This window comes from Cetorhinus maximus, chromosome 4, assembly GCF_964194155.1.
Source record: "Cetorhinus maximus chromosome 4, sCetMax3.hap1.1, whole genome shotgun sequence".
Classification (NCBI taxonomy): Eukaryota; Metazoa; Chordata; class Chondrichthyes; order Lamniformes; family Cetorhinidae; genus Cetorhinus; species Cetorhinus maximus.
In genome coordinates, this window is record NC_135882.1 from 38,493,564 (window position 1) to 38,519,634 (window position 26,071).

At 44.9% G+C, this 26,071-nt stretch overlaps 1 protein-coding gene across 1 annotated transcript in view; it reads left to right on the top strand.

The window, feature by feature from the left end:
* Positions 1-26,071, top strand: part of LOC144679417 (dual specificity calcium/calmodulin-dependent 3',5'-cyclic nucleotide phosphodiesterase 1C-like) — a 792,900-nt gene that overhangs the window by 738,582 nt on the left and 28,247 nt on the right. Inside the window, exon 11 of the mRNA XM_078539774.1 lies at positions 14,405-14,506. Coding sequence (XP_078395900.1) covers positions 14,405-14,506 — 102 coding nt within the window. The remainder of the gene's footprint in view (positions 1-14,404; positions 14,507-26,071) is intronic.

The following is a 26,071-nucleotide window of genomic DNA, read 5'->3' on the forward strand; positions in this document are numbered from 1 at the left end:
CTCCCCCTCACCATTTCAAACTGTGCAATTTCCGCACTCATCTTGTTGTTTCAAACTGTGATAATCCCGTGCTCCTCTCGCTGTCTCCAGCTTTGAAACTCCCGGTTCTCCTCTCACTGTTTCAAACTGTGAAACTACAACTCTCCTATCACGGTTTCTAACAAATTCCTAGCTTTCCTCTCGCTGATTCAAATTACCAAACTCCCTTTCCTCTCACTGAGTCATAGAAACTCCTGTCCCCCCGCACATTCCCCACCGCCCCCCCTCATTGATTGAAACTGTGAAACTTCCGCTCTCCCCTCACATTTTCAAACTGTGAAACTCCTGGCTCTACTCTTGCTCTTTCAAACCGAGACACCCCCATCCTCCTGTCGCTGCTTCAAACTGAGAAACACACAGCTCCCCTCTCACTGTTCCAAACTGTGATACTCCAGCTCTCCTCTCACTGTTTCAAACATACTCCCGCTCTCCTCTCGCTGTCTCCAACTTTGAAACTCCCAGTTCTCCTCTCACTGTTTCTAACTGTGAAAATCCCATTCTCCTCTCGCAGTTGGAAACTCTGAAACTCTCACTCTCCTCTCATTGTTTCATACAAGCTCTCATTCCTCTCTTGCTGTTTCAATCTGTAAAAGCCCTGGCTGTCCTCTCGCTGATTCAAACTGTAAAGCTCCCGGCTCTCCTCTCGCTATGTCAAACTGTGAAACCCCTGCTCTCCTCTCACTGCTTCAAACTGTGAAACTACAACTCTTCTCTCATTTTCAATCTGTGAAACTGATGCTCCCCTCTCACCGTTTCAAGCTGTGAAACTCCCCAGCTCTCTTCTCACTGTTTCAATCTGTGAAACTCCTGCTCTCCTCTCACATTTTCATGCTGTGAAATGACTGCACTCCTCTCATTCTTTCAAACTCTGAAACTGATGCTGTCCTCTCACTGCTGCAAACTGTGAAACTCCAGGCTTTCCTCTCGCTGTTTCAAACTGAGAATCTCCAGGCTCCCATCCCACTATTTGAAACTGCAAAGCTCCCTCTCCTCTCACTGATTCATACAAACTCCCACCCCTTCTCTCCGTTTCAAACTGTGAAACTCCCGACTCTACTCTTGCTGTTTCGAAATGAGAAACCCCCATACCCTTGTTGCTGTTTCAAACTGAGAAGCACACGGCTCTCCTCTCACTGTTCCAAACTGTGATAATCCAGCATCCTTGCACTGTTTCAAACATACTCCCACACTCCCCTCGCTGTTTCAGCTGTGAAACTGCAACTCTCCGCTCACTGTTTCAAACTGTGAAACTGATGCTCTCCTCTCACTGTTTCAAACTGTGAAACTCCCACTCTCTTCTCGCTGTTTCAAAGCTCCTCTTCTCCTCTAATGGTTTCACACTGTGAAACTACAACTCCCTTCTCACTTTTCAAACTGTGAAACTCCAGCTCTCCTCTTACTGTTTCAAACTGAGATATTCCTGCTCTCCACTCGCTGTCTCCAACTGCGAAATTCCTGCTCTCCTCTCATTATTTCATACAGTGAAATCCCTGCTCTCCTCTTGCTGTTTCAAACTGAGAAACCCCCAGCTCTCCTCTCACTGCTTCAAACTATGAAACTGCAACTCTCCTCTCACGGTTTCTCACAAATTCCGAGCTTTCTACTCACTATTTCAAACTGTGAAACTCTAGGCTTACCTCTCGCTGTTTCAAACTGCCAATCCTCCTCTCCTCTTACTGTTTCATAGAAACATCTGCCCCCCTCTCATTGGTTCAAACAGTTGGTTCAACTCCTGATCTCCTTTTGCTGTCTCCAACTGTGAAACTCCCGCTCTCCTCTCATTGTTTCAAACTCTGAAACCCTGGATTCCCCTCTCACTGTTTCAAACTAAGAAACTCCCAGTTCTCCTCTCGCTGCTCCAAACTGTGAAACTCCCACTCTCCTGTTGCTCTCTTCAACTCTGAAACCGCCACTCTGCTCTCCCTGTTTCAAACTGTGAAACTCCCGCTCCCCCTCACCATTTCAAACTGTGAAACTTCCGCACTCATCTCATTGTTTCAAATTGTGAAACCCCAGGTTCCCCTCTCGCTGTTTCAAACTAAGAAACTCCCAGCTCTCCTCTCGCTGCTCCAAACTGTGAAACTCCCACTCTCCTCTTGCTTTCTTCAACTCTGAAACCACTGCTCTGCTCTCCCTGTTTCAAACTGTGAAACTACACTCTCCTCTCACGGTTTCTCACAAATTCCTGGCTTTCCTCTCGCTGACTCAAACTGCCAAACTCCCTTTCCTCTCACTGATTCATCGAAACTCCTGCCCCCCAACCCACCCCCCCCCCACCCCCATTGATTGAAACTGTGAAACTTCTGCTCTCCTCATGTTTTCAAACTGTGAAACTCTTGGCTCTACTCTTGCTCTTTCAAACCAAGAAACCCCCGTACTCCTGTCGCTGCTTCAAACTGAGAAACATGCGTCTCTCCTCTCACTGTTCCAAACTGTGATACTCCAGCTCTCCTCTCACTGTTTCAAACATACTCCCACTCTCCCTCGCCATTTCAGCAATGAAACTAAAACTGTCCTCTTGCTGTTCCAAACTGTGAAACTCCCACTCTCCTCTTGCTCTCTTCAACTCTGAAACTGCCGCTCTGCTCGCCTTGATTCAAACTGTGACACTCCCGCCCTCCTCACACTCCCGCCCTCCTCTCACTGTCTCCAACTGTGAAACTCCTGCTCTCCTCTTGTTGTCTCCAACTTTGAAGCTCCCTGCTCTCCTCTCACTGTTTCAAACAGTGAAACCCCCCGCTCTCCTCTCGGTGTCTCCAAGTTTGAATCTCCCAGTTCTCCTCTCACTGTTTCTAACTGTGAAAACCCTGTTCTCCTCTCATTGTTTCAAACTGTGGAACCTCGACTCTCCTCTCGCCGTTTCAAATGGAGAAACCCCCGGCTCTCCTCTCGCTGCTTCAAACTGAGGAACTAGATGTTCTCCTCATGCTTTTTCAACTGTGAAACTCCTCAGTTCTCCTCTGCCTGTTTCATATTGTAAAAATCCCATTCTCCTCTTGCAGTTGGAAACTCTGAAACTCTCGCTTTCCTCTCATTGTCTCATACAAGCTCTCATTCCTCTCTTGTTGTTTCAATCTGTGAAAGCCCTGGCTTTCCTCTCGCTGATTCAAACTGTAAAGCTCCCAGCTCTCCTCTCACCATGTCAAACTGTGAAACTCCCGCTCTCCTCTCACTGCTTCAAATTGTGAAATTCCCGCTCACCTCTCACATTTTCATGCTGTGAAGTGCCCGCTCTCCTCTCATTATTTCAAACTGTGAAACTGATGCTCTCCTCTCGCTGTCTCCAACTTTGAAACTCCCACTCTCCTCTGACTGTTTCAAACAAACTCCCACCTCTCCTCTCATTGCTTCAAACTGTGAAACTACAAGTCTCCCCTCACTGTTTCATGTTGTGAAACTCCCGCTCTCCTCTCACTGTTTTGAACAAACTCCCGGCTCTCCTCTCGCTGCTTCAAACTGTGAAACTTTCAGCTTTCCTCTGCCTGTTTCATACTGTGAATCTCCCATTCTCCTCTCGCAGTTGGAAACTATGAAACTCTCGCTCACCTCTCGTTGTTTCAAACAAGCTCCCGCTTCTTTCTTGCTTTTTCAATCTGTGAAAGCCCTGGCTTTCCACACACTGTTTCAAACTGTAAAGCTCCTGGCTCTCCTCTTGCCATGTCAAACTGTGAAGCCCCTGCCCTCCTCTCATAGCTTCAAACTGTGAAACTCCCGCTCTCGTCTCACTGCTTCAAACTGTGAATCTACAACTCTCCTCACACTGTTTCAAACTGTGAAACTCCCACTCTCCTCTCACGTTTTCATACTGTGAAACTAATGCTCTCCTCTCACTGTTTCAAACATTGAAATTCCAGGCTTTCCTCTCGCTGTTTCAAACAGAGAATCTCCAGGTTCTCCTCCTGCTATTTCAAACTGCCAAGCTCCCTCTCCTCTCACTGATTCATACAAACTCTGACCCCTCACCATTTCAAACTGTGGAACTCCCGACTCTACTCTTGCTGCTCCAAAATGAGAAATCCCCGTACCCCTGTCACTGTTTCAAACTGAGAAGCACACGGCTCTCCTCTCACTGTTCCAAACTGTGATACTCCTGCTCTCCTCTCTCTGTTTCAAACATACTCCCACTTTCCCCTCACTGTTTCAGCTGTGAAACTACAACTCTCCTCCCACTGTTTCAAACTTTGAAACTCCCGCTCTCCTCCTGCTGTTTCAAATTGTGAAACTACAAATCCCCTCTCACTGTTTCAGACTGAGAAACTCCCGCTCTCCTCTTGCTGTTTCAAACTGAGAAACTCCAAGTTCCTCTCTCACTGCTTCAAACTATGAAACTACAAATCTCCTCTCATGGTTTCTAACACATTCCCAGCTTTCCTCTCACTGTTTCAACCTGTGAAACTCTACGATTTTCTCTTGCTGTTTCACACTGACAGATGTCCTCTCCTCTCACTGATTCATAGAAACTCCCACCACCCCCCCCCTGCCCCCCCCCCCACCCCCCCACTCATTGATTCAAACTGTGAAACCTCTGCTCTCCTCTCACGTTTTCAAACTGTGAAGCTCCTGGCTCTACTCTTGCTGTTTCAAACCAAGAAACCCCCATCCTACTGTCGCTGTTTCAAACTGAGAAACACACGGTTCTCCTCTCACTGTTTCAAACTGCGATACTCCCGCTCCCCCTCTCTGTTTCAAACTGTGATACTCCCGTGCTCCTTGCTCTGTTTCAAACAGCGAAACCACAACACTCCTCCTGCTTTTTCAAGCTGTGAAGCCCTTGGCTCACCCCTTGTTGTTTCAAACTGAGAAACACCCAGCTCTCCTCTCACTGTTCCAAACAAGCTCCCAGCCCCCCTCTTGCTATTTCAAACTGAGAAACTCACGGCTCTCCTCGCCATCTTTCAAACTGTGAAACTCTCAACTCTCCTCTCCCTGTTTCATACTGCAACACCGCCATCTCCTCTCACAGTTTGACATTGTGAAACTCTGGCTTTCCTCTCACTGTTTCGAACAAACTCCCGCTCACCTCTCTCTGTTTCAAGCTGTAAAACATCGGGCTTGAAATGTGTACAGGAGAACTTTTTAGGTCAATGTGTAGAGGGTCCAACAAGGGACAGTGCAGTGCTGGACCTAATTCTGGGGATTCAATAGGCCGAAGAGCCTCTTCTGCACTGTGATTCTGTGATTCTCCTCTCGCCAACTCAAACTGAGGGATTTATGTTCTCCTCTCACTGTTTCAAACTGTGAAACTCACGCTCCATCTCACTGTTTTAAACTGTGTTACACCGGTCTCCCCTCGCTGTTTCAAAGTGTGAAACTACAACTCTTCTCTCACAGTATGAAACTGTGAATCCCTTGGCTCCCCTCTCACTGTTTCAAACTGAGAAACTCCTGGCTTGCCTGTCAACGTTTCAAACAAACTTCCAGCTCTCCCCTTGCTGGTTCAAACTTAGAAACTCGTGGCTCTCCTCGTGCTTTTTCAATCTATGAAACTCTCGGCTCCCCTCTCCCTGTTACATACTGCGAAACTCCCATTGTCCCCTCACAGTTTGAACCATTGAAACTCTCACTCTTCTCTCACTGTTTCAAACACACTCCCACTCCACTCTCGCTTTTTCAAACTGTGAAACTCCCGCTCTCCCCTCATTGTTTCAAATGGTGATACTCCCACTCTCCCCTCGCTGTTTCAGCTGTGAAACTAAAACTCTCCGCTCACTGTTTCCAACTGTGAATCCACTGCACACCTCGGACTGTTTCAAGCTGTGGAACTCCAACTCTCCTCTCACTGTTTCAATCTGTGAAAGCACTAGCTTTCCTCTCGCTGTTTCAAACTGTAAAACTCCCGGCTCTCCTCTCGCCATATCAAACTGTGAAACTCCCGCTCTCCTCTCATTTTTCAAACTGTGAAACTCCTGCTCTCTTCTCACATTTTCATGCTGTGACACTGATGCTCTCCTCCCACTGTGTCACAACTGTCAACCTCCTGCTCTCCACTCACTGTTTCAAATTGTGAAACTACAACTCTCCTCTCGATGTTTCAAACTGAGAAACACGCGGCTATCCTCTCATTCTTTCAAATTGCAATACTCCCACTCCCCTCTCTGTTTCAAACATACTCCCACTCTCCTCTCACCCTTCCCAACTGTGAAACTCCCACTCTCCTCTCGCTGTCTCCCACTCTGAAACTCCCGCTCTGCTCTCCCTGTTTCAAACTGTGAAACTCCTGCTCCCCCTCACTGTTTCAAACTGTGTTACTCCCGCTCTCAACTCGCTGTTTCAAACTGTGAAACAACAACTCTCCTCTCACTGTATAAAACTCTGAATCCCCTGGCACTCCTTTCGCTGTTTCAAACGGAGAAACTCCCGGTTCTCCCTCACTGTTTAAAACCATCTTCCAGCTCTCCTCTCATTGTTTCAATCTGAGAAACTGAGTGTGGCACTCCTTGTGCTTTATCAAACTCCGAAATTCTCAGCTCTCCTCTCTCTGTTTAATACTGCAAAACTCCTCCCCTCGCAGTTTGGAACTGTGAAACTCCTGCTCTTCTCGCACTGTATCAAACTGTTACTCTGCCGCTCTTCTCATACTATTTCAGAGCGTGGAACTCCTGCTCTCCTCTCGCTGCTTCAAACTGTGAATCTCCTCCCCTCCTCTAATCATTTCACACTGTGAAACTACAACTCCTTTCTCACTGCTTCAAAATTGAGAAACTCCCGCTCTCCTCTCTCTGTTCCAAACTGTTAAACCCTAGGCTCTCCTCTCACTGATTCAAACAAATTCCCAGTTCTCCTCTCACTGCTTCAAACTGTGAAACTACAACTCTCCTCTCACTGTTTCAAACAATTTCCCAGCTCTCCTCTCACTGCTTCAAACTGTGAAACTCCCGCTCTCCTCTCAATGTTTCAAACAGTGAAACTCCCGCTCTCCTCTCACTGCTTCACAACTGTGAAACTCCTGCTCTCCTCTCAATGTTTCAAACAGTGAAACTCCCGCTCTCCTCTCACTGCTTCACAGCTGTGAAACTCCTGCTCTCCTCTCACTGTATCAAACAGTGAAACTCCTGCTCTCCTCTCAATGTTCCAAACTGTGAAACTCCTGCTCTCCTCTCAATGTTCCAAACTGTGAAACTCCTGCTCTCCTCTCAATCATCCAAACAGTGAAACTGATGCTTTTCTCTCACTGTTTCACAACTGCGAACCTCCCACTCTCTACTCACTGTTTCAAACTGTGAAACTCCAGGCTCTCCTCTCACTGTTTTAAACTGCTAAATTCCCTCTCCTTTCACTGATTCATACAAACTCCCGCCCCCTCTCATTGTTTCAAACTGTGAAAGTCCTGCTCTCCTCTCACCGTTTCAATCTGTGAAACTCCTGGCTCTACTCTTGCTATTTCAAACCAAGAAACCCCCATAATCCTGTTGCTGTTTCAAACTGAGAAATACATGGCTCTCCTCACATTATTTGAAACTGCGATACTCCCACTGTTTCAAACATACTCCCTTCCCTCTGTTCCAAACTGTGAGACTCCAGCTCTTATCTCACTGTCTCCAACTCTGAAACTCCCACTCTGCTCTCTCTGTTTCAAACTGTGAAACTCCTTCTCCCCCTCACTGTTTCAAACTGTGTTACTCCGCTCTCTACTTGCTGTTTGAAACTGTGAAACTACAACACTCCTCTCACTGTATAAAACTCTGAATCCCCTGGCTCTCCTCTCCTTGTTTCAAACTGAGAAAATCCTGGCTCGCCTGTTACTGTTTCAAACTATATCCCGGCTCTCCTCTTGTTGTTTCAATCTGATAAAACCCATGGCACTCCTCATGCTTTTCAAACTCTGAAACAGTTGGCTCTCCTTTCCCTGTCTCATACTGTGAAACTCCCAAATCTCCTCTCACACTTTGAAGCTGTGAAACTCTCGCTCTTCTCCCACTGTTTCAAACAAACTCCCACTCCACTCTCGCTGTTTCAAACTGTGAAACTCCCTCTCTCCTCTCACTGTTTCAGTCTGTGAAACTTGTGCTCTCCTCTCACTGTTTCAAACTGTGAAATTCCCGCTCTCCCCTCACTGTTTCAAATGATAATACTCCCACTCTCCCCTTGCTGTTTCAGCTGTGAAACTACAACTTTCCACTCACTGTTTCAAACTGTGAATCTGCCACTCTCCTCTCGCTGCTTCATCTGTGAAACTCCTGCTCTCCTCTCCGTGTTACAAACTGTGAAACTCCCACTCTCCTCTCGCTGTATCAAACTGTGAAACTGTGAACCTGCCACTCTCCTCTCGCTGCTTCATCTGTGAAACTCCTGCTCCCCTCTCTCTGTTTCAAACTGTGAAACTCCTGCTCTCTTCTTACTGTATCAAACTGTGAAGTTCCCGCTCTCCTCTCCCTGTTTCCAGTGAACTTCAGAGCTTGAAACAATGAGAGGAGAGTGGAAGATTTACAGTTTGAAACTATGAGAGGAGAGTGGGAGTTAATTTGAAACAGTGAAAGGAGAGCCAGGAATTTGACAATTTCAAAGAGTGAATGGAGAGCGTGAGTTTCACAGTTTGAATCAGTGAGAAGAGAGTGAGATTTTGACAGCTTGAAACAGCGAGAGGAGAGTGGGAGTTTCACAGTTTGAAACAGCGATTCCAGAGCAGAAGATAGACAGTTTGAAACAGTGAGAGGAGAGCGGGAGTTACACAGTTGGAAACAGTGAAAGGAGAGCGGGAGTTTCATAGTTTGAAAGAGTGAATGAAGAGTGGGAGTTTCACAGTTTGAATCAGGGAGAGGAGAGTGGGAGTTTCCAAGTTCCAAGATGGGAGAGGATAGCAGGATTTTCATCATTTGAAACAACAAGAGGAAAGTGGGAGTTTCACCGTTTGAAACAGTGAGAGGGGAGCGGCAAATTTGCACGTTTGAAACAATAAGGGGAGAGTGGGAGTTTCACAGTTTGAAACAGTGAGATGAGTGCAGGAGATTCACAATGAGAAAAGAGTTGGAGCTTCATAACATGAGACAGCGAGTGGAAAGCAAGACTTTCACAGGTAGAAAGAGACAGAGGAGAGCAGGAGATTGACAGTTTGAAACAGCAAGAGGAGAACAGGTGTTTCACAGTTTGAAACAATGAGAGGAGAGCAGCAGTTTCACAGTTTGAAACAACAAGGGGAGAACGGGAGTTTCACAGTTTTGAAACAGCAAGAGGAGAGTGGGTGTTTCACAGTTTGAAACAGAGAGAGGGGAGTGGGAGATTTACAGTTTGAAACAGTGAGGGGAGAGTTGGGGTTCATTTGAAACAGTGAAAGGAGAGCCCAGAATTTCACAGTTTGAAGGAGCGATTGGAGAGCAGGAGTTTCACAGTTTGGAACAGTGGGAGGAGAGCAGGAGATTCACAGTTTCAAAAAGCAAGAGGAGAGCGGAAGTTTCACTGTTTGAAACAGCAAAACAAGAGCAGGCCATTCACAGTTTGAAACAGCGTGAGGGGACAGAGAGTTTCACAGTTGGAAACAGGGAGAGCAGAGCAAGAGTTTCACAGTTTGAAAGAGCGAATAGTGAGTGGGATTTTCACAATTTAAATGAGTGAGAAGAAAGCGGGAGCTTCACAGTTTGGTACCGCAAGAGGAGAGCGGGAGTTTCACAGTTTGAAACAGAGAGAGGGGAGAGGGTGTTTCAGAGTTTGAAACAGCAAGAGGAAAAGCGGAAGATTCACAGGTGGAAAGAGGGAGAGGAGAGCGGGAGTTTCACTGTTTCAAACAGCAAGAAGAAAGTGGAAGTTTTACCGTTTGAAACAGCGAAAGGAGAGTAGCTGTTTCACAATTTGAGCAGTGAGAGGAGAGCGGGTGTTTGTCTGAAACTGTTTGAGGAGAGCTGGGAGTTTCACAGATTGAAACAGTGAAAGGGAAGCGGGAGTTTCACTGTTTGAAACAGTGAGAGGAGAGCGGGAGTTCATTTGAAACATTGAGAGGAGAGCCAGGAGTTTCACAGTTTGAAATGGCGAGAGGTGAGTGAGAGCTTCACAGTTTCAAATTTCAAGAGGAGAATGGCAGTTCAGCAATATGAAACAGCGAGAGGAGAACAGGAAGTTTGTTTGAAACAGTGAGAGGACAACCAGGAGTTTCTCAATTTGGAACAGCGAGAGTAGAGTGGGGGATTCACAGGTTGGAAACAGTGAGAGGGGAGCGGCAGTTTCACAGTATGAAAAAGTGAGACGACAGAGGGAGTTGCACAGTTTGAAACAGTGAGAGGAGAGCAGGAGTTTCACAGTTTGAAAGAGCGAGAGGAGAGCCGGAGTTTGTTTGAAACAGTGAGAAGAATGGGAGCTCCACAATTTGAAACAGTGAAACTCCCGGCTCTCCTCTCACTGTTTCCAACTGTGAAACTCCCCCTCTCCTCTTGCTCCCCCCTCCCTCTTTCTGCCTGTGAAAGTCACACTTTCCTCTCACTGTCTCATACTGTGAAACACCTCCTCATCTCTCACTGTTTCAAACAGTGAACCTGTTGCTCTCCTCTCTTTGTTTCAAACTGAAACTCCTGCCCTCTTCTCACTGTTTCAAACTGTGAAACTCCCTCTCTCCTCTCACTGTTTCAAACTGTGAAACTCCCACTCTCCTCTCACTGTTTCAAACTGTGAAACTCCCTCTCTCCTCTCACTGTTTCAAACTGTGAAACTCTCTCTCTCCTCTCACTGTTTCAAACTGTGAAACTCTCTCTCTCCTCTCACGGTTTCAAACTGCGAAACTCCCTCTCTCCTCTCACGGTTTCAAACTGCGAAACTCCCTCTCTCCTCTCACAGTTTCAAACAGTGAAACTCCCTCTCTCCTCTCACGGTTTCAAACAGTGAAACTCCCTCTCTCCACCCGTTGTTTCAAACTGTGAAACTCTCTCTCTCTTCTCGGTTTTAGACAATGAAACTCCTGTTCTCTTCTCACTGATGCAAACTGTGAAACTCACACTCTACATGCGCTCTTTCGAACTGTGAAACTCCCGCTCTCCTCACCCTGTTTCCAACTGTGAAACTTCCGCTCTCCTCTCACTGTATCAAACTGAGAAACTCCCCGCTCCCCCCACTGTTTGAAACACACTCCCGGCTCTCCTCTCATTGTTTCAATCGGAGAAATGCACGGCTCTCCTCGTGCTTTAACAAACTGTTATGCTCTCGGCTCTCCTCACCCTGTTTTATACTGCAAAACCCCTATTCACCTCTCACAGCTTGAAACTGTGAAACCCTCACTCCCCTCTCACTGTTTCAAACAAACTCCTGCTCCCATCTCGCTGTCTCAAACTGTGGAACTGCCACTCTTTTCTCACTTTTTCAAACTGAGAAACTCCTTGCTCCCCTCTCACTGTTTCAAACAAACTCCCAGCTCCCTTCTCGCTGTTTCATACTGAGAAGCTCGTGGCTCTCCTCCTGCTTTTTCAAACTGTGAAACTCTCAGCTTTCCCCTCCCAGTTTTGTATTGCGAAACTCCCAATCTCCTCTCGAAGTTTGAAACTGTGAAACTCTTACTCTCCTCCCGCCATTTCAAACTGTGAAACTCCCAGCTTCCTTCTCACTGTTTCAAATGAACTCCCACTCTCCTTTCATTGTCCAAACTGTGAAACTCCTGTTGTCCTCTCTCTGTTTCAAACTGTGAAATTCCTGCTCTCTTCTCACTTTTTCATACTGTGAAACTGCTGCTCTCCTGTCACTGTTTCCAACATGTGAATCTCCCACTCTACTCTCGCTTTTTCAAACTGTGAATCTCCCTTTCCCATCTCTTTCTTTCAAACTGTTGAACCTCCACTCTCCTCTCCCTCTTCCCACCTGTGAAACTGCCGCTCCCCTCTCAATGTTTCAAACTGGGAAGTACCCTCCCTTGTCTCAGTGTTTCAAACATACACCCGCTCTCCGCCCGCTGTTTCAAGATCTGAAGCTCCAACTCTCCTCTCACTCTTTCAAACTGTGAAGCTCCCGCTCTCCTCTTGTAGTTTCAAACTGTGACACTCCTGCCCTCTTCTCTCTGTTTCAAACTCTGAAACTCCCACTCTCCTCTCGTGGTTTGAAACTGTGAAACTCCCGGCTCTCCTCTCATTCTTTCAAACTGTGAAGCTCCTGCTCTCTTCTCACTGTTTCAAACTATGAAACTCCTGCTCTTGTCTCACTGTTTCAAACTATGAAACTCCCATTCTCTTCTAGCTGTTTCAAACTATGAAACTCCAGCTCCATTCTCACTGTTTCAAGCTGTGAAACTCCTGCTCCACTCTCCCTCTTTCTACCTGTGAAAATCCCGCTCTCCTCTCGCTGTTTCAAACTGTGAGGACCCTGCTCTCCTCTCCCTTTTTCAAACTCGTAAACTCCCATTCTCCTCTCACTATTTCGACTGTGAAACTCCTGCCCTCCTCTCGTTGTTTCAAACTGTGAAATACACGCTCTCCATTCGTTCATTCAAACTGTGAAGCTCCCAGCTCTCCTTTCACTGTTTCAAACTGAGAATCTCTCACCCTCCCCTTGCTGTTCCAAACTGTGAATCTTCCGCTCTCCTCATGCTGTTTCAAACTGTGGATCTCCCGCTCTCCTCTCACTTTTACAATCTGAGAAACCCGCACTCTTGTCTCGCTCTTTCAAACTGTGAAACTCCTGCTCTCTTCGCTCTGTTTCACACTGTGAAAATCCTGCTCTCCTCTCTTTCTTTCAAACGGTGAAGTTCCCACTTTCCTCTCCCTCTTTTTACATGTGATTGACCCGCTCTCCTCTCGCTGTTTCAAACTGTGAAAATCCTGCTCTCCTCTCCCTTTTTCAAACTCATAAACCCCTGATCTCCTCTCATGGTTTGGACTGTAAAACTCCTGCTTTCTTCTCACTGTTTCAAACTTTGGAATCCTGCTCTCCTCTCACTGTTATAACCTGTGAAACTGCCACTCTCCTCTCGCTGTTTCTATGTGTTAAACTCCTGGCTCTCCTCTCGCTCTTTCAACTGGGAAACTCCCACTCTCCTCTCACTGTTCCAAACTGTGGATCTCTCACTCTCCTCTCGCTGTTTAAAATTTGAAAAAATTTCTGTAAAGGTTCCCTCATTGCATGTTGTCATCATTCTCCTGGAATGTGGGTACAATGCGCATCCACTGTGTCTCCATGACATGAGCCTTGTCACAGAGTGTATGTGCGCTGCCATCACCCATACTGGATTCAAACATTCACAGGTGTAATGTGAGGATCTATGGTGTCTCCTCACTGCATGTCATCGTCATCCTCCACAAACCTAGCAACTATGAGGGCCTCCTAAGCGCACCTGCTTCATATGGCCAATGCAATGGCCTCATTGTCATCAGTCTTGCCTTTGAGGACATCATCACCCTCATCTCCATCGATGTTTTCTGCACATCTCTGTACTTCCTTATGTGCTCCTCAGCCAGTTCCTCCACCCATCGCATTGCCAGGTTCTGAAGGGTGCGGGATGTGTTGACGTATCGTGACACCCTCTATGGACTGTATTGCCGGGCTCCACCAGACCGGTCCAGCGACTGGAACGTCTTCCAACATCCCAGTGGTTTACTCCACCAAAGTGCAAGTTGCAGCATGAGCCTCATTGTACCCTCTCTCTGCTGCACTCTGAGGTCACCACCCAAGTGTCATCAGCCACATCCTCTGGAGTAGCCCTTGTGTACGAGGAGCCATCCCTGCAGCCTTTGTGGACACTGGAAGATGTCAGGGATTTGAGACCTACTGAGAATGTAGGAGTCATGGACACCTCTGCGAATTGTGCGTAGACCTGCTGGATGCATTTGTGGTGGTTGCACACCAGCCGAGCATTCAACGAGTGGAAGCCCTTGTGGTAGACGTGGTTGACTGCTTGTTACCATGGAGATCTGAGTGCCATGTGAGTGCAGTTGATGGCACCCTGCACCTGAGATCTGTGCAAATCCCAGCACTCTTGCTTTCTGGCTTTCCTGATCCTAGGTGAAATGCACAAAGCTGTGTGCCTATCGCGTCCATGACCTTCTGGATGCATTTGTGGGTGGAGGCTTGTGAGATCCTGCAGAGATCACCTGTGGAGCCCTGAAAGGAGCCAATGGCATAAAAAAACTTATTATCAGATGTACTTAAGCACTTAAGTGAGTGTTTATCAAAGGTTTTCAAGACAAAACCAATTTAGAGCCTTTCTGTGTAATTGGAAGAGGAATTCCTAATTGTTCATACCATAACAATGTTTCATTTATGTACTGAGGTCGATCTTCTGTTTAACTAGTTCAAATAATGGGTGGTAATTGAAATGAAGACAATGCATCACCTTTGCAAAAAGAAAGAACTGACCTTTTGAGGTAAATGTTGCATTCAGAGGAGTTTGAAATGTCAAAATAATTAGCTGGTTGTGTTGAATTTGTAAGAAGATGTTCATGATTATTTTTCACTTTCTCCAAAGGGAGCTTCGAGCCCTGGTAATTGAAATGGTCTTGGCAACTGACATGTCCTGCCACTTTCAACAAGTCAAAGCTATGAAGAATGCCTTACAGCAACCAGAGGGGTGAGTTATCATTTGACAGTGGTCACCCCTTTCAATCATCAGATTGTAGTCATTTTTGTCTAGAACATTAAGTAAAACATATTAGTTGTTTATTCTTAGATAAAATAAAACTGCATATGCCTTGTCATACAACATAAATAACCAATACACCTGCTGAAAAAAAGCAAAGGTTGCTGCTTATTGGTGAACTTCTGTGGAGCATAAACACAGCAGAGACCAGTTGCGCTGAATGGCCTGTTTCTGTGCTGTAAGTTTATGTTTAAGCTAATTATCAAAAAAAGCAATGGTGACATGAGGGAATACTTTTTCAAGCAGTGAGTGGTTAGGATCAGGAATGCATTGCCTAAGAGTTTAGTGGAAGCAGTTTCAATCAAGGCATTCAAGATGGAATTGGATTGTTATCTGAAATGCAAGAATGTGCAGGGCTATGGGAGAAGGCAGGGGAGCTGCACTAGGTAAATTGCTCCTACAGAGAGTCAATGCAGACACAGTGGCTTGAAAGGCCTCCTTCTATGCTTTAACAATGCTGTGATTCTGTGAGCTCCTGCCTTCTGACACTAGCCCATCTTTCACAGCAGTGGTTAGAGGTAGAATATATTCTCAAAACTTCTAAGTTAAAGAAACTAGATTTCTGATCAGTCGAATCTCGTTGTCTATGGGTAAGCAATACAAGCTGAGTATCCTTTATCCGTAAACCCGAAAACCGAACATTTCCAAAAACCACATTTTTTTTTAACCTCATCGACCTTTAGCGCGGGAAGTCTATGAGCCAAGTCAACGTGAACCTCGCTGACTGCACCCGACCTTTAGCACGAGATGTCCAGTTAGTCTGCACTGTTTACCTTGCGCACCCTCTCCTACAAGCAGAATCGCAGATGGCACCATAGGTGGGAACTTATTACAGGTACACTGTATTTATTATTCAGTGGTACATCCTAACTTTCTAGCCACTTTATTTACTTTAGACTATAATTAGCCTATGCTTTGGCCATTGTAATGTAAGTAGGCCTAGCCTATTTGCGGATTTCCGAAAACTGAAATCCGAAATGCAACCGGCCTCGAGGGTTTTGGCTAAAGGATACGTGACCTGTAAAAGACTTATGACTTGGCATGAGCAGGCATGATACAGGTTGATAGGCAACACTTTGTGACCTACCCACTTGGACACCTGATATGTGGGATTTTTGCACAGCAATACCTTAACATATTTACATAGAATTTTACAGCACAGAAATAGGCCATTTGGCATAATAGGTTTATGCCAGTGTTTATGCTCCACAACAACCACTTCGCACCTTACGTCATTTCAGCCTATCAAGATATATTTCTATTCCATCCTCCCTCTAGTACTTATTTTGCTTAACTTTTAAGTCCATTTGTGCTGTTCATTTCAACCATTCGTAACAAGTTGCACATTCTCACTACTCCTGGATTAAAGAAGTTTCTTCTCAATTCTTTCTTGGATTTATTAATAACTATCTTATATTTATGGTCCACAATTTTGGACACCCCAAAAGCGGAAAAATCCTCCCTCCTACTTCTACTTTATTGAACCTTTTCATAATTTGAAAGATCTCTATCACATCACAGTCTCAACCTTTGTAGGGAAAGAACTCCACAGGCTTTCCTTATAATTGTACCTTCTTAGTTATGATATCATTCTTCTAAATCTTCTTTGCATTTTCTCCAGTGCTTCTATATCCTTTTGAAGATCTCTGAAATTGTTCTGTCTTGATCTGCACGTGTTGTCACTAGGTCCTACAGCTACCATCTCCGACCAGACATGATGCATTGCTATCCCTGAAGGATCAAAGAAACAAAGAAACAAACTTGCTTTTCATCTAGATTGGGAAATTAGATTAAAAGAGATGATAGTTGATAAGTAATACCAAACATTTAAATAAATTCATATTTCTAAATCAACATACATTTTCTTGAAGAATAAGAACTCCACTGAGAAAATGGTGCAAATGCTAATGAGAAAAGTTAAGGATAGATTAAATTAGAAGGGAATGTTGCCAAAAAGAGTAGCAAGCCTGAGGATTATTAAAAATTGATCAAGTGGGAGAAAATTGAATGAGAGTAAATCAGCAGAAAATATAAAAGCAGTAATTGTTTTATTCATTCTTGGGATGTGAGCATCACTGGCAAGGCCAATGATAACTGCCCATTCCTAATTGCACTTGAGAAGGTCGTGCCGAGCCACCTTCTGAACTACTGCACCTGCACCTGTATAATAACGTTTGCAAGTCTGTAAAAGGAAAGACTCAGCAGGTCTGACAGCATCTGCGGAGAGGAATACAGTTAATGTTCCGAGTCCGTATGACTCTTCAACAGAACAGAGTCATATGTTACCTGTGTTCCTCTCCGCAGATGCTGTCAGACCTGCTGAGTTTTTCCAGGTATTTTTGTTTTTGTTTTGGATTTCCAACATCCGCAGTTTCTTGCTTTTATCTTAGTAAAAGGAAAGACATTAGTGAAAGCAAAATTTCCTTAGGGGCAGAGACAGCTGAAATTATATTGGGGAATAAGAAAATTACAGTGATGTTAAACAAATATTTTGAGTCTGCCTTCAAAGTAGAACACACTGAAGAACATACCAGAAAGTGTATAATCTAAGTGTGGATCTTAAAGTGATTACTATTTGTAAAGTCAAAGCACTAGAGAAATTACTGGAACTTTAAACTGACAAATTTCCTGGAGCGGATGGCTTACATCCTAAAGTTTTAAAAGAGGTGACTGCAGACATGATGAAAGCATTGGTTTTCTTCCAGAATTCCCTAGATTTCAGAATGATCCCCCTGGATTGGAAGGTAGCATATATAAACCCTCAAGAAAGAAGGAAGAGAGAAAACGGGGAACTATAAGCTGGTCAGTCTGCCCTCAGTAACAGAGAAAATACTAGAATAGATTATTAAGGCACAGGGAACTTGGAAAATCAGGGTATGATTAGACAGAGCCAACATTTATGAAAGGGAAATCAGATCTGACAAATCTATTAGTTTTTTGAGTGTGTAACTAGGAGGGCAAATGAGGACATCTGCTCAAAAGAGGAAAATATTGGTTTTGAAAGACATACAGGACTTTGAATATCTGCCATACCTTAGTGGTTTTAGGATTCTCATAGGCGTGACCACAAGTCAGATTCCTCCAGGCCTATAGAGTGGTGTGTCTTTCATTTGTAGCCAGAGATCTCTCACTCTCGGTTCCTTACCCGAGAGGACCATAACACTAGCTCCTGTGTCCAATTTGAGGTTGGTGAGGTGACTGTTTACTGAGATGTCCACATTCCAAAAAGAGAATCCAGGATCCTTGACCTCACTCAAGAAGCATGGTTGGGTCACTTCCTGGTGTCGTATTTCAATCTCATGGATTGTCTTGGGATCCTCTGCCCATCTGGGTGTCTTAGCTTTGCACAGCTATCTAAGTGTCCTTGATGGTTGCAGTTGAAATACTGCACTGAGATTGCTGGACAATGCTTTTGCCTGTGAGGTTGTTTGGCTCCACAGAGCTGACACGGTCGCCCACCCTCTTGTGGTCGGTTTGGGTATTGCTTCCCTTGGCCTGGAGTCTCTTTGCTCCTTTGTTGTTTTACTAGCTGGACTGTTGGGGTTGTTCTGTACCACAGCTTACTTTCACCACATAAAATGGATCAGTGCTGTTGGTGAATTTGAATGTTTGACCATCTGGATGGCCTTTTCTAGAGTCAGATCTTCCTTGGCCTGTAGTATGTTTGAAAGGGCTTCGTCAGCCACTCTGACACCAATTGTTTCCTTTATGAGCTCTGACTTAGGGTCACCGTAGTCACAGCCTTCAGCCGATCTGAATAATTTGTTTATAAAAGAGTCAACCTGTACTCCAGGCTGTTGGACATGTTTGCTGAATTTCACGCTCTCTAAAATTTTGTTGTTTCTTAGATTGAAATACGTTATCAAATCATTTTAGAATTTCATCAAATTTATCTAAGAATTTGTTTGTTCCTTGCCTCGCAATAATATCATTGGATATCAGACCTACTGAATTCACTTGTTCAGCTTCTGTCTTGTTATCTAATCCTGAAGCTATCATGTATCTTAAGAAACCTTATCACCAACGTCCCCAATTTTGTGTTTGGTCTGGCCCTTGGATCAGTCCAAGTTGATCTGGTAATGTCCCCTGCCCCCCCCCACCTTAAACCAGCTTATATTTCACCCCTCTCCTAACTATGCTTCAGTTCTGCCGAAGGGCCGTGAAGACTCGAAACGTTAACTAATTTCTTCTCCACCGATGCTGCCAGACCTGCTGAGTTTTTCCAGGTAATTCTGTTTTTGTTTTGGATTTCCAGCATCCGCAGTAGCTTTTAGCTTTTTGTTTTTATCTCAATGTCCGTGGTTACTTTAAAGTTCAGGTTGGTACAGCAAGGTCTTAAAGATGGCACCACAGTAACTGTTTCTCAATGTCTTCCTGTGCTTGCATTTTGGCGTTGATCGTGGTCCCGACCTCTTTGGTGTTTAGTTTTTTGCAGTGATTTGTTAAATCAACTATTCTCAGCCTTTCCTGTGATATCGGAGAATATCCAGATATTTTGCAATCGATTCCTGGCTTTGGCTGAGGTTTCTAAACCTTCCGCTTGTTTTTTTTCCTTACAACGAGCTCAGCCGCCATGTGATATGGAGCCAGTTCTGAACCCAGGCTGGCCATGGTGCTTTGGGGAAGGAGCTGCTCTGATGTTTTTACAACCCTGAAGCTTTTTAAACTAGTCCTGGTTTAGAACTGAACTTTTTGCTCACCTATACTGGATCCTTTGGCTCTGCGCTCAGTGGGCATTTACAGTGGACCTTCACAAGATATTGTGGGGTCCTCAGCTGCACAGTGGAGACTTTCCTTCTGCCTTTCTGCTTCCAGTTCTGCAATATGTTAAAGTTATTGTTCACACATTGAAGAAAGGATGAATCTGAAGCCAGTGTTTTCCTTAATCCAGGTTTATTCACAAGATTACAGAGTGAAGGTATAGTTCCTCCCCAACACTCAGTGCGAACTGGATTTTATACACTTGCAGAAATTCCCTAATCTTTCCTCAATTGGTGGCAGCTGCTCTCCATTACAAACTTAAAGCATAAGAACATAAGACCATAAGGAATAGGAGCAGGAGTAGGCCATTCAGCCCCTCAAACCTGCCCCACCATTCAATAAGATCATGGCTGATCTGCCCCAGGCCTCAACTCCTCTTTCGTGCCAGCTCCTCATAGCCCCCAACTCCCTGATATTTCAAAAATCTAACCACCTCCCCTTTAAATACTTTCAGTGATCTAGCCTCCACAACTCTCTGGGGTAGAGAATTCCAAACCTTCACCACCCTCTGAGAGAAGAAATTCCTTCACATCTCAGTTGTAAGTGAGTGTCTCCTTAGTCTGTAACTATGCCCCCTAGTTCAAGATTCCCCCACTAGTGGAAACATCTTCCCAACATTTACCCTGTCAAGAATCTCAGAATCTTGTACATTTCAATAAGGGCATCCCTTTTTTTTCCTAAACTCTAATGAGAAAGGTCTAACCTGTTTGGCCGTTCTTGATAAGCCAACCCTTTCATCCCAGGAATCAGCCTAGTGAATCTCTTTTGAACTGCCTCCAATGCCAGTATATCCTTTCTTAAATATGGGGACCAAAGCTCCACACAGTACCTCAGGTGCAGCCTCATCAACACTCTCTACAGTTGTAACAAGACTTCCCTATTTTTAAACTCCAACCCCCTAGCAATACAGGCCAAAATTCCATTTGTCTTCCTAATTACTTGCTGCATCTGCATGCTAACTTTTTGTGTTTCATGCACAAGAACACCCAGATCCCTCTGTGCTGCACTTTTTTGGAGTCTCTCTCCATTTAAATAATAGTCTGCCTTTTGATTCTTCCTACCAAGGCGCATGACCTCACACTTTCCTACATTAAACTCCATCTGCCAAGTTTTTGCCCTCTCACTCAACCTATCTATATCCCCTTGCAGATTTCTTATATCCTCATTATAACATGCCCTCCCTCCTCGTTTTGTTTCATCAGCAAATTTGGATACATTACACTCTGCCCCCTCCTCCAAGTCATTAATATAGATAGTAAATAGTTGAGGCCCAGAACTGATCCTTGTGGCACTCCAATAGTTACGTCTTTCCAACCTGAAAAAGACCCATTAATCCTGACTCTCTGTCTTCTGTGTGTTAACCAATCCTCAATCCATGCTGATATATTACCCCCAATACCGTGAGCTCCTATCTTGTGCAATAACATCTTAAGTGGCACCTTATCGAATGCCTTCTGGAAATCCAAATACACTACACCTACCGGTTCCCCTTTTCTCAACTCTGCCTGTTATATTCTCAAAGAACTCTAGCAAATTTGTCAAACATGATTTCCCTTTCACAAAACCATGTGACTCTGTTTGATTGCATTAAGCTTTTCTAAATGTCCTGCTATATCTTCCTTAATAATGGACTCTAGCATTTTCCCAATGACAGATGTTAGGCTGACTGGCCTATAGTTTCCTGCTTTTTTGTCTCCCTCCCTTCTTGAACAGGGGAGTCACATTAACGGTTTTCCAATCCGCTGGGACCTTCCCATTCTGGGAAGTTCAGGAATGTTTCGACCAATGCCTCCACTATCTCTGCAGCCAATTCCTTTAAAGCCCTTGGATGCAGGCCATCAGGTCCTGGCGACTTGTCTGCCTTTAGTCCCATTAGTTTGTCAAATACATTGTCCCTTGTGATAGAGACTGTTACAAGATCTTTCCTCCCATTAGCTCCTTGCTTATCTGATATCTTTGGGATCCTAATAATGTTCTCCACCATGAAGACGGATGCAAAATATTGGTTTAAATTATCTTTTCCCTATTATCAATTCTCCTGTTGTATCTTCCAAGGGCTCCATGCTCACTTTAGCCACTCCCTTTCTTTTTATATACCTGTAGAAGCTCTTGCTGTTTGTTTTTATATTTCTTGCCAATTTACTTTCTCTTCCTCTTTATTAGCTTTTTAGTCATCCGCTGCTGGTTCCTAAAAAAGTTCCCAATCCTCTGGCCCACATTAGTTTTCACCGCTTTGTGTGCCTTAATTTTTGATTGGATACTCTCCTTGACCATCTTTGTTAACCACAGGTGGTTCATCCTTCTCATCGAGTCCTTTTTGACTGGGATAAATTTTTGCTGAGCGTTCTGAAATATCTGCTTAAATGCCTGCCACTGTTCATCCACTGATCTTCCACTTAGTCTATTTCCCCAGCCCACTTTAGACAACTCTTTCTTTATACCTCTGTAATTGCCCTTATTTAAGTTGAGGACACTGGTTTGAGACCCAAGTTGCTCGCCCTCAAACTGAATTTGAAATGCTACCATGTTGTGATCGCTACCCCCTAGAGTAGTAACTATGATATCTTTTATTAATCTCACCTCATTACACATTACTAGATCTAAAGAAGCCTGTTCCCAGATAGCTTCTGCAATGTATTGCTCTAAGAAACAAACCCTGATGCATTTTACAAATTCATCTTCCATGTTACCCCTGCCAATCTGATTTGTCCAGTCAATATACAGATTAAAATCACCCATGACAATTATAGCACCCTTCTTACATGCCTCAATTATTTCCCTATTTATACTTTGTCCTACAGTGAGGCAACTCTTCGGGGACCACTTGTGACTTCTTCCCCCTGCTATTCCTTATTTCTACCCAAACTGATTCCACATCATGATCTATTGCATCTATATCACTATTCACCACCACACTGATGCCTTAGCTTTATTAACAAAGCTACCCCACCTCCTTTTCCTTTTTGCCTATTTTTCCGGAATGTCGAATACCCTTGAATATTGAGTTCCCAGTTTTGGTCAACCTACAACCACATCTCTGTAATAGTTATCAAGTCCTATTCATTTATTTGTATTTGTGCCATCAATTCATCTAGTTACAAATGCTGAGTGCGTTCAGATAAAGAGCCTTAAGCTATGACTTTTAACCATTATTATTCATTCTGATTCTAATTTCTGTTGCACTCTTCTGCTTATATTTTCTGCCCCTTCCTGTCACACTTTGATTCTTGTTCGCCTCTTCACTACCCTGCACCTCTGCTCTCTTGCTTCTTTTTGATTTTTTAAAATTTCCTTCAATTGAACCCACCCCCAAACTTATTAGTTTATAGCTCTATCTACAACCTTGGTTATACGATTCACCAGAACACTGGTCCCAGCATGGTTCAAATGAAGCCCGTCCCAATGGAACAGCTCTCTCTCTTTCCCCAGTATTGATGCCAGTGCCCCATGAATCGGAACCCATTTCTCCAACACCAATCTTTGATCCACACTTTTACCTCTCTAATCCTGTTTACCCTACACTCATTTGCATGTGGCTCAGGTAGTAATCTGGAGATTATTACCTTCGTGTTTCTGATTTTTAATTTAGCCCCGAGCTGCTTGTAGTCCCTCAGCAGAACCTCTTTCCTAGTCCTACCTATGTCGTTAGTACCTACATGGACCACAACAACTGGATCCTTCCCCTCCCACTTGAAGTTCCTCTCCAGCCCAGAAGAGATGTCCTTAACCTTGGCACCAGGTAGGCAACACAGCCGTTGGGACCCTCTGTCTTTGCTGCAGAGAACAGTATCTATTCCCCTAACTATGCTATCCCCATTACTACTACTGTTCTCTTTTTCCATTTCTCCCCCCACCCCCTCCACTGCAGCTCAGACTCCAGCTCATCCGCTCTGAGCCAAAGTTCCTCAGCAGCCAACACTTGCTGCAGGTGTAGTCACCACGGATTGCACTGGCATCCACCAGCACCCAAATACTCCAGCTGCAACACATCGCCTCCCAGCCATCTCTATTCTATTTATTAATTCATTTGGATGTTTAATATTTTATAAGTGAATTTCTTAACTGTAATTTTCAGCTGTAATAACATCTCCGCTTGGCCAATCAAAGAGACACGGAAGAGATACCCTGGCTCTCCTGGCTGATTTGAACCGAACTCCCGGTCTCTGCTCGCTGTTTTAAACTGAACTCCCAGCTCTCCTCGCTGTTTTAAACTGAACCCCCAGCTCCCCTCGCTGTTTTAAACTGAACTCCCAGCTCCCCTCGCTGTTTTGTCCCCGCATGTACTCCATTGCAGCATGGTTCTAACATTAACACAATGGAGCTTTTTACAGGAGATCTCCAGCTGTGTCTTCAGTTCAGTTGCGCTTCACTCAGGTCAGGGCCTCAGCTTCTTTAGGTTTTCATGCCATTTGACATTTTACCTGCCAGCTGTGATGGCGGGTTTTCACGCCGTATCATTCCAAACCCGCTGCATTACTTATGTATTACCGGGAAACACGCCATTTCCATGGTGGGCAGGCTCTCATTCACTTGCCACATCATCACCTTGCCACATCATCATGCCAGGCACCACATTTAATGTCCAGCCGTGCTCAGTGCTCCCAGCCCAGGACTGCAGCAAAGAATACATGGCCCCTGAAGGCAAGAAGACTGCAGCCCTCAAGTGCCTTTTGGATGCCTTGGATGTCCTCTACCCCCGCTCTGGCCGCAGGAAGGGCAGCTTTATTACCACTCTGGCTTGGCGATGACAGCGGTGATCAGTGCCAATCAACGCACAGAAGAGGTTGGCCATCCAATGCAGATAGAGGATGAATGATCTCATCCATGCAACCTGGGTATGGCAACCATCTCATCACTCTAAACTCTCACACTCAAGCCCATCACAAATGCCCTGTCATCTTACTCACTGCCAGCTCAAGGGACATCACCACCCATTCTCACATGCATACCCTCACATCTGACCTCATCTCCTCTGGAGACTGCCTCCTCAGCCCTCACCACCATGAGGTCACTTGCACAGATAAACATGTGTCCCTGGGATACCCTCCTTCCTGAGTACAGCTCTCGTCCTGCAGCCTCTTTCCTTGCCTGAGGACACTTCTCCTCATGCCCTTGCCCTGCAGCCATTGTGAAGCCACCCACATATGGCTGATCTGGTGGGTAGATACTTACCCCTAAAAGTGATGAGGTTCTGTCTGGTGCCGATGACTGCAAGTGCTGACCGAAGCAAGGTAGGCAAATAAACCTTGAAGTCCTGTGCCAAGTGCAGTCCACCAAGTGCACATCCAGCCAGCGGAATACACTATCCCCAATTGATGGGATGTGGAGGACCAGTGCCTTGAAGATGAAGGAGCACTGTGCTGCAATACTCAGAAGAACCTTCCAGTGAAGATGAGGACCCGAGATACTGAAAGGCAGGCTCGACAATCAAACGAGATGCCACAAAACTCTGGGACAACTCTACTCACACAGCAAAGGACTAGCAATGACAGAGAAAGTGCTGCTGCTCCAGGGGCCTTTTATCCCATCCGTGGATGAGGAAATGATTAAAACATGAATTCCACCCACCCGTTTTGCCTGTGAATGAGCTAAAAATCCCACGGGCAATATAAAATCATGGTCAATAGGTTTTTAATAACTTTATTTGGCCCTTTAAATGTCGACGGGCTTCGATCTGACTCGCGCGCACGCCCACCGACCTCAAGATTGCATGCATGAGCAATGATGTCGGGACCCACACCAGATGTCTTTTTGCGCAATTTTACCTGTGGAATGCAAGATTCAAGCCATGAAGTGTTCAGAAAGTTAGGGAGTGAAGAAAAGGGATGGAGGATAGCAATATTGATTTGGGAATACAATTGCACTGTTGGAAAGTGAGGATGTCTTTGAACGGGCAAAAAACATAATCTATTTGGTTAGAGATGTAGAGCAAAAGGGGGATGTTCACACTATTGGAAGTATTCTAAAGGCCTCTTAATAGAGAGAGAGAGAGAAAGAGAGAGAGAGGTGCAGATCTGCAGGGAGATCATAGAGATCTGCAAGAACTCATGTGGTGGCGTTGCCCAAATATCGATTGGGATGTTAAAATAAAGGGTAAGAAGCGGAAGGAAGTTCTGAAATGTATTCGGGAGTACTTCCTTGACCAGCATGTCCTCAGTCCAACTAGGTGGGAGGCATTGCTGGATCTGGTGCTGGGTAATGAGATGGGCCAATGGACCAAGTGACTGTGGGGGAACACTTGGGTAAGAGTGACAGTCATATCATAAGGTTATTGGATGAGGGAGAAAGATAATACGATGAAACAAAAACAGAGGTGCATGATGCATGTCACATGAATTCTTCAAGTGAGAACCAGGCCAAAAACAACAAATTGAGAGGGGAAATAAAGCAGAAAATATGACTGGTAAAGACAGAATATGAGAATAGAATGGCAGTTAACATAAAAGGGAACTGAAAAATCTTCATTTGGCATGTAAATAGTAAGCAGTTAGTAATAGGTGGGACCTATTCGGTGCAAAGAGAGACAAGGGGCTCAGGGTCAGGCTGGAATACATAATGTGTACTTTGTATCAGTGTTTAGTAAGGAACAGGATGCTGTCAAAATATCAGTAGAAGCAGAGATGGCAGAGATAATGGATGGGTGAAAATTGATAGGCAGGTCGTACTGGAAAGGCTGGCTATGCTGAGAGTGGATAAGTTGCCACGTCCAGATGACTTGCATCTCAGGTTGCAAGG